Genomic DNA, 13,572 nt, shown 5'->3' on the forward strand with positions numbered 1-13,572 from the left:
AAGCATACATCGACAGTGGAGCATTTGGGAATTATATAGATCAGGACCTGGCTGCAAAGATGGGGCTTCCCCTGTGTTCCAAGCCGACTACAGACAAGGTAACCAGGGTGGATGGGACAGAAATCGCTTCCGGACCCGTAACCCAGCGCACAGCCGAGATAACCTTGCTGTGTCAGGACGGACATCGGTAACTTATTTCGTTCGATCTCATCAAGGCACCTCAATTCCGGCTCATACTAGGGATGCCATGGTTGGTTGCTCACAACCCTTTGATTGACTGGCAAGAACATTAACCTTTCCCAGCGACTGCTCTCCAGTCTGTTATTACCAAGAACCGAAACCTGCTTTCAGTATCTCTATGACTCCTGAAGTGGCAACTTTGGGAGTGACTAGTATCTTGCCTGAGGAATACCACGATTTCCAGGATGCATTCCAGAAGGACCAAGCAAACATGCTGCCACCGCACAGGCCCTACGATTGCCAGATCGACCTTGTTCCCGGGGCTCAAATTCCTTGCGGCAGAATCTATGCTCTCACGGAACCCGAAAACCTTCATCTGAAGGTTTATTTAGACCAGTACCTCGCAAATGGACTCATTCGCCCATCCAAGTCCCCTGCAGCTAGTCCTTTGTTCTTCGTACCGAAAAAAGAAGGGGACTTAAGAACCTGTATTGACAACCGCGCATTAAACCAGATCACTGTAAAGAACCGTTACCCCTTGCTGCTCATCCCAGAAATGCTGGACCAGGTCAAAGATGCCCAAATTTACACCAAACTGGACCTTCGAGGAGCATACCACCTGGTGCGGGTCAGAAGCGGAGACAAATGGAAAACTGCTTTCCGCACAAAGTATGGTTTGTTCGAATATCAAGTCATGCCCTTTGGGTTATGCAACGCTCCTGCAGCGTTTCAGTATTTCATGAATGATGTTTTGAGAGAGTTAACTGATGTCTGCGCCCTAGTGTACATAGATGATATTTTAGTGTACTCAACTTCAAAACAGGATCATATCAAGCACGTCCGTTCAGTCCTCTCCAAGCTCCGGGAACATCGTTTATATGCAAAGCTGGAGAAGTGCTTTTTTCACGTCACCGAAGGTGAGTTTCAGGGTTTTATTCTTACTCCAGGAGGCATCAGAATGGACCTGCATAAAGTGGACGCCGTTTTGAAATGGCCATCACCAACATCAGTAAAAGGGGAACAGAGCATGTTGGGCTTTGCAAACTTCTATCGCCGGTTCATACCAGACTTCTCACGGGTCGTACACCCGATCACCATATTGCTAAGAAAAAATAACAAAAAATGTGCCTGGACCGAAAAAGCTGAGAAAGCTTTTCAGGAACTCAAGAAAAGGTTCACCTCCGTGCCAATCCTGCGACATCCTCGCCCAGATCTTCCTTATATTGTGGAAACAGACACTTCCAGCATAGCGATGGGAGCTGTCCTCTCACAAAGAGACCCAGTAACAGGCGAGCTACATTCAGTGGTCTTTTGGTCGAAGAAAAGTTCTCCCCGGGAGATGAATTATGCCATCACGGACAAAGAACTCTTAGCGATCAAACCCGCCTTTAAGGCCTGGCGGCATTACCTTCTGGGGGCTAGACACACCATTACAGTTATCACGGACTACCGAAACCTGCAATACCTTAAGACAGCTAAGGCCCAGTCTTCACACCAATTGTGGTGGGCCCTTTTCTTCGCCGAATACGACTATGTCATCACTTTTCGTCCAGGGGTCAAGAATGGAAAAGCCGACACACTCTCTCGTACAGGCACTGATACCTGGGTATATACGCCCCCAGACCCAGTCCACATCATACCGGAAGACAAGCTCTTGGGCCTCACTACTGAGAGATTAGATTCAACGAACCATGAACCTGGATGCCTTCCTCGAATGGCAAGAGCAAGGAGAACAATATTCCATCAAAGATCACTTACCCTTTTTTAAGGATCGGTTGTATGTACCCACCAAAGACTTACAACAACAAATTGTTTCAGGTTATCATGATTCCCTGATCGAAGGGCACCTTGGAATCACCAAGACCCTAGCCAAGGTAAAAAAGAATTTCTGGTGGCCTGCCTGGCGTAAAGATGTCATCCAACATGTTCAGTCCTGCGGAGTCTGTGTGCAAAACAAGTCACAAAAACAAAAACCATCCGGTCTTCTGCAACCTTTGGACATTTCTCCCGCTCCTTGGCACACTCTTTCCCTCGACTTCATCACTGATCTCCCTCCCAGTCAAGGGTTCAACACCATCCTGGTAGTCGTGGACTTGTTCTCAAAGATGGCGCACTTTATTCCACTCAAAGGCCACCCTGACGCACCCACTTTAGCCAAAGTGTTCCTGGATGGTATTGTAAAACTACATGGCTTCCCATCAGTCCTGATCTCCAATCGAGGTAGCCAGTTCATCTCCAACTTCTGGAAAAAATGTTGTGCAATGGCACAAATTGTTATCTGGCTATCCACTAGCCATCACCCCCAAACGGACGGTGAGACCGAGAGGACCAACCAGACCCTCGAACAATACCTACGGTGCATGTTACACCATGAACTAAGAGACTAGAAAGATTTGTTATGGATAGCTGAGTACGTATATAACAACTCATTGCACTCCAGTACCGGACAAACACCCTTTTATACCCTTTATGGTAGATGCCCACGTACCTCAGAACTAGATGTCCCAACAAGTTTGGAAATGTCAGCAGTAAAAACCCTTCACACCAACATCACTCAGGCTTTCAAAAAGGCCAAAGAACATCTTATTTTCAGCAAAGAAAAACAAAAGCAATTTGCCGACCAAAAGGCCCCACACTATCAGGTAGGAGACAAGGTTTGGCTGGCTGCCAAGTTTGTACCCATCAAGGGAACCCGGACTTTTCAACCCAGGTACTTAGGACCTTACACCATCAAGGCAATTATCAATCTAGCAGCCGTCAAACTAGATTTACCACCTAACCTACAGATTCACCCAGTATTTCATGTGTCCCTATTAAAACCAATGCAGCCCGGTACACGGATTGGGACACCACCAAAACCCATACTTATTGACGGAGAACCAGAATTCGAAGTCTGAAGCATCTTGGATTCCAAGTATTCGAGGGGAAGGCTATACTACCTAGTTGATTGGAAAGGATTTGGACCCAAGACAGATCCTGGGAACCCTGTGAAAACATTCATGCACCACGTCTGATCAGAACATATCATCGCAACTTTCCAACTAAACCAGGGCTGGACAGAAGGAACACCTTGAGAGGGGTGTTGGGGGGGGGGGGTGCTGTCACAATCCACTTCCTAAACCCCCCCCGGCAGATCCATGGGCCAGGAGGGGTCTCGGCTCGGGCCCCCAACAAGTTTAGGCATCCTTTGCCTAGGCCCTCTTGGGGCCAGTCCTGGCGCCTTTGGCACCAGGCTCATACTTAATGAAGACTTGTGCTTGGAGACTACTTTATTTCAGTGGTAGTCAACATGGAGGCATCCACATAGCTTGGCTCTTTGGAACCAAGCTATGCGGTATAGGGTTTTGGGTGTGGTAGCCTAGGGACTATTTTACCTGGACTACTTTCTTGATGCTATTTAAACCACACCGACTTGGATACCACGCTTCGCGTTACTTTGCAATCCTGCAACGTGACGCTCATTGTGTTCAGCTGCATCTGCGAACCTCGGAAGAGCAGCATCTGAAAAACAAAAGGACATTGTTAATAGCAGCAGCTTACCTGTGATTCCACCGCAAGCTGCCCTCTGCTCCTGCAACGAGCATCCAAGGAACACCGAGCCCCCCGGACCGTCGGATCTGCAAAAAGGAGAGAAAAAGGGCATCAGATATTTTACAATTGTGCCAGCAGCTTACCTCACGAGTCGCCCATCGACCAGCATCGCCTTGAGACTGTCCTCCTCCTCCCCGCTGCACTGTTCTGCAGGTATTTCCTATCTTGCCCCAGTTTACTGCCAACCCAACCCCCTCCATACTCCTGCAAAGGTCCTCACCTATGTGCCCCACGCCCTCCTCTGCCCTTCACTCTCACCCCCACCCACACCTGGGGCCCATCCCGTACCTAGACCCCCTTTCTTCTGCTCTGCCATTTCTCAACACTCTCCTAGGCATGTCCCACTGCACCTCCTAGTCCCCTTTCCCCTAGGCTCCCCTCTCCTCGCCGACGGGCCACAAGCCACCACCACTGTGAGGGCCCCGCCGAAAGCAGCTCTGTGCTGTGGCTTTTCCGCTACTGGGCCTCTTTTCCAGTGGTCAAGGTGGGTGGGAGCGGTTGGGAGCAGTGCTCCTCTACTTTCTTGTATTATGTTTTACTGTTCCTATAATTCCGGAATGGTTTTGTTTTAAAATAAAAGTGTAGGAAGCAGTTGAAACTTGTACTTCAGTGCACTGCACCGAACTTTCCCTGAAACAGCAGGCACTTTTGGTTTGAAGGTTTGTATTGTGTGTGGGAGGAGGCATGGTGATGGAGTTTGTAGGGAGCGGGGGCAGGATACCAAGGAACATAGATCCACTACTTCTTTTCATACACTTCAAGCACTGCCCTTCTCCCTCGTGACTTCCTGCACTGCCCCTTCAAGTTGGGCTTTAGACACCCTGCTGATAAGGCTTGGCTCGCAAGGCTTGAGTGTCCACCACACTCCCCGACATAATCCCACGATCTGTCCTCCTTCCACAGAACTGGAAAAATGTCCCCACCACTGCCAAAGAAAGCCCCACCCACCCAGAAACTGCTGACCCGCTCTGCTCCCTGAGGATGTAATATCCCTTCTCTTTATATATAATTTCTATTATTATTTATTTACTTTGTATCCATTTTTTTGTATTTATCCCTGCTCCGTGCCCCTCTTTAACTCCCCACTGGGTGCCCCACCTCTCCCAGAGCCACAGCTGGCCTATCCCCCCCACAGCCAGGGCCCAACACAAGACTTGGCTGCTCCCTTGCCCTTCCCTCCACTCTTTATTAATATTTCTCTTTTTATTAAATATTCATTTTGCCCCCCCGCTCCCCGCACCGGCCACTGCAGCTCTACCCTGTTAGTGCGCCAGCTGCAAAGCACACTTAAAGGCTGTGCACCACACTGCCCCCGGGCAGCTGCTATGAGCACAGCACTCCCATCCCTGCCCTTGGTTCCGGCAGCACCGGCTCCCCGGCCCCCACTTGCCTGCCCAAGGCACTCCGTCTGCCAACAGCAGCCCCACTGAAACCCCGGCACTCAGGACTGAATGAAGGGCTGTCCTGCCCGAGGCCTAGGACCCAAGTGATTGTTCTCAAGGACACGGCCTGCTACACCGGCCACAGCTGGGGATGCACGGCCAAGTGGAGGCACGGCTCCCGGCGGCCACTCGGCTTGCCCAACAGGTCAAGTGGGTGGTGGGGATTTATTTACAATCCACCTGCTATATATTGAAATTGCTTCCCTCTTTATTATTATTATTTTTATATATATATATAAAAACAGGCCTAGCCCGCACCCCAGAAACCGCCTACTGACCTCACCCCACCGTGACTCCGACCTGTCCAACACCACCAGGCCCACCACGACAGGGAAGTGTCGGGAGCAGCGACAAGGACGCGCAAAACTCCACCAACCATTGCTTGCTCCCAGACCTTCCCTGTCCTGTAGGAAAGACTACTATCCCAGGCCGGATTGCTGGCCTGTGCAGTGCCCAAAAATACCCGAGGGGAAACGCTTGCGCGTACCCACCGTTTACCCCCCTTCTTATCCGCTTTTACTTGGGAGATATACACTGACAGAAAATAATTATCCAGAAGTGAGCAAACCAGGTAAACAAGTGGGGAAACTACTTGAACAAAAACAGGAAGTATTTACCGACTGCCTGCCCTGACTTGTGGTTAGGGGTGGGCAACTACACTGCAAAACTAAAGACGATATTAACTATTTAATCATCGCTCAGCATGGAGTAAACTCTCAGCAGTAGATAAACAGTTAACCATGCCGCCGCCCAGTGGCCCCTCCCCTCGTAGTGCTTTCAGTTTCTCAGAGGCGGAAGTTGCAGTGCAAGGTTCAGGCATGCATTATACAGCTGGCTCGAGCGAGTGGCATAGCAGGGCTGTCAAAATACAAGACTTCCACAGGACAAGGGGGCTCAGCTTCCTCTGAAAGATGTCGGGGACAGCGGCCTCGAAACCCCCCGAGCCTCGCTACTACTACTACTGCCTGAAGTTTTCTCTCTCTGTGTACTCCATGCTGTTCCTGGTAAGTGCCAGGCCTTAATTATTTCAATGAACTGAAGAAGAGTTGTGTATGCAATCTGCTGTCTTTCTGTTGAATGTCGGCGCATTAGACACACAGGTTGTGTTGGCCAGTACGGCTTTAGAACCTTCTAAATCAGTGCTTGTGTTCAGATACATTGTAAAGACACTGTACAAAACCTGAACAGCTATTCCTTCATATGACGATACATTCCACTGGGAAACACTGTGCTGTTTATCCGGGCGTCAAGCGCTTGCCGCATAATCTCGCCACTGTGCACAATAGGCACAGAGCCGGGACCTCTGATTTCCCGGCACAGCTGGGAGGAGGAAGTGGAGCCACATTGTGGGCATGGCTGCAGGAATCCAGATGGTGCGAGCGCTCCGTGCACTCGCTCAGCCGTGTGCACGCATTTAGGAATTGGAGCATACTCGCAAGCCCGCGCAGCCTTGACTTTTGATGTAAAGTCGAGGGACATGTTTGACGCGTTAGTGCTAGTATGCAGCGCGTGCCGTTTGCAGGTGTAAAGACTCCTCCCTGTGATGTTCAATTTCTGCGGCCGGTTTACTTACTTTGGGAGCGTGGTGTGAATTCATGGGCACGTCTAAAGCGTGGAGACGTGAGACTGTAGTGGAAAGGAGCCCCCGTAACCTTTCTCGCCACGCGATAGGCGTTTTGGCCCTAGCAATCACAGGCCCTGCTTCTATATGTCTGCATTCGAAGAACCTGGCCACGTGGGGAAAATAACCGAGTGGGCTAATGCACGTCCTGCTGGAGTTGCTTCTACCCTGCTCCTGAAATAATGCAAATTCTCTCTGGCTGCAAGTGGTTGTCTACCATGACCTACTCCTGGCTTTTCACGTTGCGTTTTGGAGCTATAAACATGTCTTTAACAGGCATTGACAAAGCCAACAGTTTGAGCGTTTGAAGTTTATTGCATATTATATTTAAAGTATTGAATGTTAAAACAAAAAGTGTGACGTACACACCGAGTAATTACTTTAAATGTTATAAAACATGCCTTCAAGTTAATGTTTAAACAGGCATAACATTAGCAAAAAAAGACTTCTTGTCACCACAGTGCTTCAACCAATTTACATCACCAGGTAGTCACAGGTGCAGTGATAATGGGAGGGGCAGGTGGGCATGGAGGCCCTACCTGCTATGAGAGTCAATGTTATGTTATGGGGGCAGGGGGTTATATGTTGAGCAACTGCAGGCATTTTCATGGTCTCTGGGTCTTTCTAGAGAATGCCTAGGTTTGATTCGTAGTTGCAAAGGGAGAAGGTTAAGACTGCTTTGCTGTTGTGCTGATGTGTGCAGATCATAACGAAAGATTCAAGGTGGTTTTGGCCGTAAGTCTTTGGCATGTGGTCTGGGTGTACCCTGAGGTGGTCACTCAAGTCTAGCCAGTGAATGTCTGTTATGACCGGCTTGAGTGTTAACGCTGATGTGCAATGGTAGGTGGTTTAGAGTTTGCGGCAGGTGGTGACCGGAGTCAGTTTCTGCAGTGGCAGATCTTTGCTTAATGATGGTTCTGGCTATTCTATGACACGACTGGAGGCGAGCATTATGCTTCAACTTCTTTATTTTACTACTCCTCAGGAGTTTCAACAAACTAATAAAACCAATAACAAATACTGGAAAATGTCTCAACAGACTTTTCTTCTTTTGAAACTACAATCCCCATAGTCTCTGTAGTCCATCTCACTCCAAGCTCATCTATGATCACTTCCTGTCCTTGAGCTCCCCCTCTTCTTTTACTGCTCTTCAAGCAGATAAGTACTATTTCTGATCATCGCCCTATATAATGGTGGCTATTATTAGTGCAGCATTGTTTAGGGATAGAATAAAATAGAGTCATAGTTGGTGTGCCAGAGGGCGCAGCGCATGAAGATTAGCGCAGGAGTGTTTAGGTTTACTCTTTGATCTTAATATCAGATCTTTTAGGACATGCCGCAGGATGCGCAGCAGCGAAGCGGCGAACGTGAACCGCGAGCAGATTTTTACTTTTAGCTTTGGTTTCAATTAATTAGCATATCGCCGTTAGGGCAATCGTACCCCATGGCGTGACCACCCAGTGCCATATGACCGACACTCTAGGGGTGGCTGGCCTGCTCTGTGGGTGCTTGCAGCGGCCAAGGAGCCGCGGACAGGGAGTCCCCTACCCCCTTCTTCGTGGAGGCGGAGGCGCGGGAGACAGAGCGGCCGACATCGCAGCCCCCTCCTTCGCAGAGGCAGAGCATCTCAGCCCCCTCCTTCGCAGAGGCAGAGCCTGCCGCGATCAGGGATGCGGAAGTCCCCTGGCCCCCTCCTTTGCAAGGGAGGAGCCTCACCACGCAGCTCGCTTCTGCGTCGCATGTTTTGCAGCGCTAGATAAAGAGCTCCGCCAGTGCCATCGAGCCGAGTGCTCTAGACCGGATCTTCCAGGCAAGGTGGCCGAAACGCTAGAATTAGACCCCAAGATGCTGACATTTGTGTCAAAGATGGCCAAGGACCCCCGCAAAGGTATCGATAGTTCCTGGAGAAGCTGTCAAGAGAAGGTACTTGACCTAGCTGGTCCGCTCGCTAAAATCATGGACCTGGCAGAAAGGGCCAGAGATACGGGGGAAGAAGTAGACCCCGATGCCCTAGCAGGCTGGGTGCAGAGAGCAGTATGCCTCCTAGGTAATGCAAACTGCGCCATAACGCCGGAGAGGACTGCTATTGAAGATCGACGCAAAGCTCAGTGATCTCGCCTCGTACGACGCCGGAGAAGCAGCTCAAGGGCTCCTATTCGGGGAGACTTTCGGTAAAGAAATGGGCCACTACGTCGGCACCTACACGTCACTGGAGAAGGCGGAGGCCTCAATCCGCAAGATCTTCCCCAACCAAATTTTTGGCGGGACCAGTCGCCACAGGGGTCGTTCGACTGGTTGTAACAAAGAAGACACCGAATCCCAGAGCCCAATACTGGGAAAACAGGCAGCAAGACTTCTTCTTCCCGACCAGACGGCGTTTCCCGAGAGGGCGCAGAGGAAGAGGAGCCTGTCGTGGACAAGGGTTCACACAAGGTGAGAGTTGCGCATTACCCTCCAGTAGGGGGGAGAACTGGTATGTTCTGGAGAAATTGGCACAAGCTTTCCAGCAATGCCTGGGTGCGGCAAATGGTTCTGGGTATGCATCTGGAATTCGTGGGCCCACCCATACAAGAGCACAGGCCCCACCAACAGCGTTTAGAGCGCGCAGAGCAGAGGCTACTAGACCAGGAGCTATACCTCCTAGCAAAGAAGAAGGCCATAAAGAGGTGCCTGGGGGACCCCAAATTCATAAGCAATATGTTTCTGGTGCACCGGAAGGAGAAGGTGCGACCATTTATAAACCTAAAGGAGCTAAATAGTTGGGTAGTTTACCGTCACTTCAAGATAGAGGGCATCCACCAGCTGCGAGACTCACTCAGAGAGAGAGACTGTCTGACGAGGTTGGATATGAAGGATGCTTACTTAACGATCCCAATAGCAGAAGAGTTAAGGACATTCCTGGCTTTTCGCTTAAAGGGACAGCTCTGGCAATTCAAGAGCATGCCCTTCGGGCTTGCTTCAGCTCCCTGGGCCTTTACCAAGCTGATGAAGCCGGTAGTAGCAGCTATAAGGGAGAAAGGAATAAGATTGATCATCTATCTAGACGATCTCCTGCTATTGGCAGAGGACCGAGAGGCTCTCATATACCAGACCAGATGGGTCCAAGATCTGCTGGCGTCACTAGGATTCCTTGTAAATGTAGAGAAGTCAGACACCGAACCAGCACAAAGGCTGTAATTTCTGGGCTTCGTCTTGGATACCAGGAAAGTGACTCTCGAGCTGCCAGCACGGAAAATTCATGACATCAAGAGAGAACTGAGAGGGTGCCTACAGAGACAAGTACTGTCACTCAGAACCCTGGCGAGAATAGTGGGGCTACTAGCAGCCTCCATTCAAGCCATATTTCCCGGACCCTTACATTATCAGGCATTACAAAGGCTAAAGATAAGGCATCTGCAGCAGGGCTTGAGGTATCATCAATCAGTACCGTTGGATCAGGAATCCAAAACGGAGCTGGAATGGTGGTTGCAGAATATGGACGCCTGGAATGGGCGTGCCATTTTCTGAGATTGTCCGGATCTGATTATAGAATTCAACGCCAGCCAGTTATGCTGGGGAGCAAGGTGCGGAGACCTGCAGACAGGACGGAAATGGAGCGAAGAGGAACTCTGCCTCCACATAAGCTGCCTAGAGCTACTAGTAGGGTCTTTTGCGATCAGAGCCTTCACGAAGAGGAAAATGAGATTTGCGTCTTACTAAAGATGGACAACACATCAGCAATGGGATATATAAACCATCTAGGCAGCACCAAATCCAGAATGCTAGCCGAATTAGCGAAAGATTTTTGCATTTTTTCCTGCAATCGGAGACATCAGTCACTGCGGAGTACCTCCCCGGGACACTAAACGTGATAGCGGACTGGAACTCGTGCTACCTCACGGACTCCAGCGATTGGAGACTGGAACCAGCAGTGTTTCAGATGATGAACGAGAGGTGGGGTCCACTACACATAGACCTCTTCTCATCCCGGTTGAACTCCCAAACAGCAGTATACTTCAGCTGGAGGCTGGACCCGGGAGCTCGAGGGACAGATGCGTTCCTGCAAGAATGGAACAGAGGTCCACACTACGCTTTTCCCCCATTCATGATGCTGAGCAGAGTTCTAGCGAAGTGTCGGAGGGAGAAGGCGAAGCTGCTGTTAGTAGCACCGCGCCGCTCTGGAAGTCTCAAGTGTGGTTTCCAACTCTTATGAAGCTGACAGTGGATCACCCGAGAATACTCCCAGAAGGAGAGCACCTGCTCACGGACCCAGCTGGGTCATTTCACCCTCTGAGAGTGAGAGGGACACTCCCGCTCATAGCGTTTAGGATATCAGGAGACGCTGGGCGCTGCCAAGCATTTCGGCTCAGGCTGCTCAGCTCATCGCAGAATCCTGGGCTCCGTCCACGAGAAGGAGCTACGACGCGGCTTGGGCCAAGTGGACTAGCTGGTGCAAAGGGAGAGGTGTTCATCCTATTTCGGCCCCTGTAGTGATGATTTTAAATTTATTAGTGCAGCTATTACATGGTGGAAGAGCGTTCCGCACCATAGGTGTGTACAGATCCGCGGTTTCCATGGGACACCTGCCTATCTAGGGAGTACTAGCTGGTCAGCACCCAGCAGTAGTTACTCATTCGAGGAGCCAGATTTACAGCGCACCCAGTGCCTCGATACAAGACAGTCTGGGACCTGCTGGTCGTCCTGAAGCTATTGGAGAGTTGGCACAGGAACAGATATTTATCCCTAAAACGGTTGTCAGGGAAACTAGCGATGCTTTTGTGCCTAGTGTCTTGTAAGCGCGTGTCAGACGTGAGGGCGTTAGAAGTAGATAGGAGCTCATTTGGGCCAGATGGCGTAACATTCACAATAGTCAGGAGAACCAAGACGGGTACTTCATCAGTACACTATCCATATTTTCCGGATAGACCTAAGTGGTGCGTTGCAAGCTGCTCAGAGAATATGAAAGCAGGACGGCGGAACACAGAGCCGCGAATATCACGCAATTGCTTATAGCGCGTAGAAAGCCTTTTCAGGGCGTATCCACAGCCACTATTGCCAGATGGGTGAAAGAGATCATGCAGGCAGCTGGGATAGACGTAGGGAAGTATGGTGCCCACTCAGTACGTGGAGCCATGGCATCTAAAGCATTTAAGACAGGGGTATCCCTTAGAGATATTATGCTAACGGCAGACTGGTCGAATGATCGAACATTTAAAGAGTTTTATTTCAAGTCGACTGAGAATTTAGCGGTCGCAGTGTTGGGAAGCTTTGAACAAGCATATTGCTTGCCTCCAGTCTTGTCATAGAATGAAGATTACCCCTGCTAACTGCACAGGGAGTATTGGTGAGCTGATGCAAGTGGATCTAAGTCACTTGCCCTAAATCCCACTCACCTGTCAATCACTGCTAATCTTTTGGTGTCTTGTTGGTTTGCTGCCCTTTTTGTTTTCTTTTTTCCCCACTATTAAAGCGGCCTTCGAGCCGTTTTTCTTTTGCAGTTGGTGAGCTGGTGCAAGTGGATCTAGCGTGCATGACCTAACCCCCACCTGCCCTCTAAGGTACCGCTCGACCTTCCTTCCCCTTTTTAACTGTTAGTTCACAGGGCTTCTCTTGTGTGGGTCAGTCAAAGAAAAGGGCAACATCTGTTTGTAACTGTAAGGGCCAAAGCTAGGTACTTTGCTTATGCTACAGCAGGTAAATATCACCATGTGTCTCCCCTCACCACAGCCCACTCCCATGCTAGCCAGGGATCGCACAGCTGTCATGCCCGGTTCTCCATCTCAAACAACAACTCGGTTGCATGCCACCTTATTTGCATGCCACCTCAAGGGAGTGGTAACTTCATCTATGAACTTTGTCTCCTCTGCAACAGTTTCCTACTCTAATATTGTCTTGGACAGTTCAACATCCCGAGTCCCAGCCAGCAAAACACCTATGTGATTCCCTTTTCTCTCTGTGGACCTTAAACAGATTGTACTCTTCCCCCGTGCATGTCAAAGGTAGCACACTCAACCTAGTCTTCACCTCCTGCCTGATTCTCACCTGCAAAACCCCCTCCCCCCCTTCCTCTTTCCTCTCGACTGGCCATGCCGCAGTCTCCCTTCTCATATCACACACATGAGGCTTCTCCACAAAGGTCACGCCAAACACCTTGCTATTGGGCACCAATCCTTCAGAAACTTCCTGCTAGACGCACTGTTCACAACATTCCCCACCACAGGGTGTAGCCCTTATGGAAGCACCTTATCAAAGAGCTACTGGATGCCCATGTACCTCTAAAGTCTAGTTGCACCAAGTCAAAGTGTCTGCACCCTGGAACACACCCAGGCTTGCTGAAAACAAATGTTCGATCGTATCCTTTGAAAAGTGGTGGCGCAAGGACCGCAGCCTAGAGGATCTCCCTTCCCTCAAATCCCTGCGTGCCCAATGCAGACAAGTCGGCTTACTACACTTGCACAATTGAGGCAGCCTCTAGCAGAAGCAAACCCTTATTTGAAGTAGTCAAGCACTGCTCCAAAGCCACGCCTGTCCCTGAGTTGCCGGCTTCATGAGAGAGATGCAACAGAATAGACTGCTTCTTCATTGACAAATTTGCTAAAATCAGAGGTCACATATATAAACCAGGCAGAGCCCTGCTAGCCATCCCCTCCTGGGCAGTGCCCTACTGGACTGACGTCACTCTCCTCTCTCCTAAAGATCTCCCAGACACACTTGCTTCACTCGATGCCAATACTTACATGGACGACTTCCTCGCAGCCT

At 50.0% G+C, this 13,572-nt stretch overlaps 1 protein-coding gene across 2 annotated transcripts in view; it reads left to right on the forward strand.

Moving 5' to 3' along the window:
- Positions 1 to 5,968: 5,968 nt before the first annotated feature.
- The window catches only part of LOC138491235 (tetraspanin-15-like), a 290,383-nt gene continuing 282,779 nt past the window's right edge, over positions 5,969 to 13,572 (forward strand). Inside the window, exon 1 of one of the 2 annotated variants that reach the window (XM_069617633.1) lies at positions 5,969 to 6,217. In XM_069617633.1, the coding sequence (XP_069473734.1) occupies positions 6,125 to 6,217 (93 nt within the window). In that variant the 5' untranslated portion in view covers positions 5,969 to 6,124. The remainder of the gene's footprint in view (positions 6,218 to 13,572) is intronic. The other variant, XM_069617634.1, reaches the window with a different exon arrangement.

Source organism: Ambystoma mexicanum, chromosome 10, assembly GCF_040938575.1.
Source record: "Ambystoma mexicanum isolate Mex_15411 chromosome 10, UKY_AmexF1_1, whole genome shotgun sequence".
NCBI lineage: Eukaryota > Metazoa > Chordata > Amphibia > Caudata > Ambystomatidae > Ambystoma > Ambystoma mexicanum.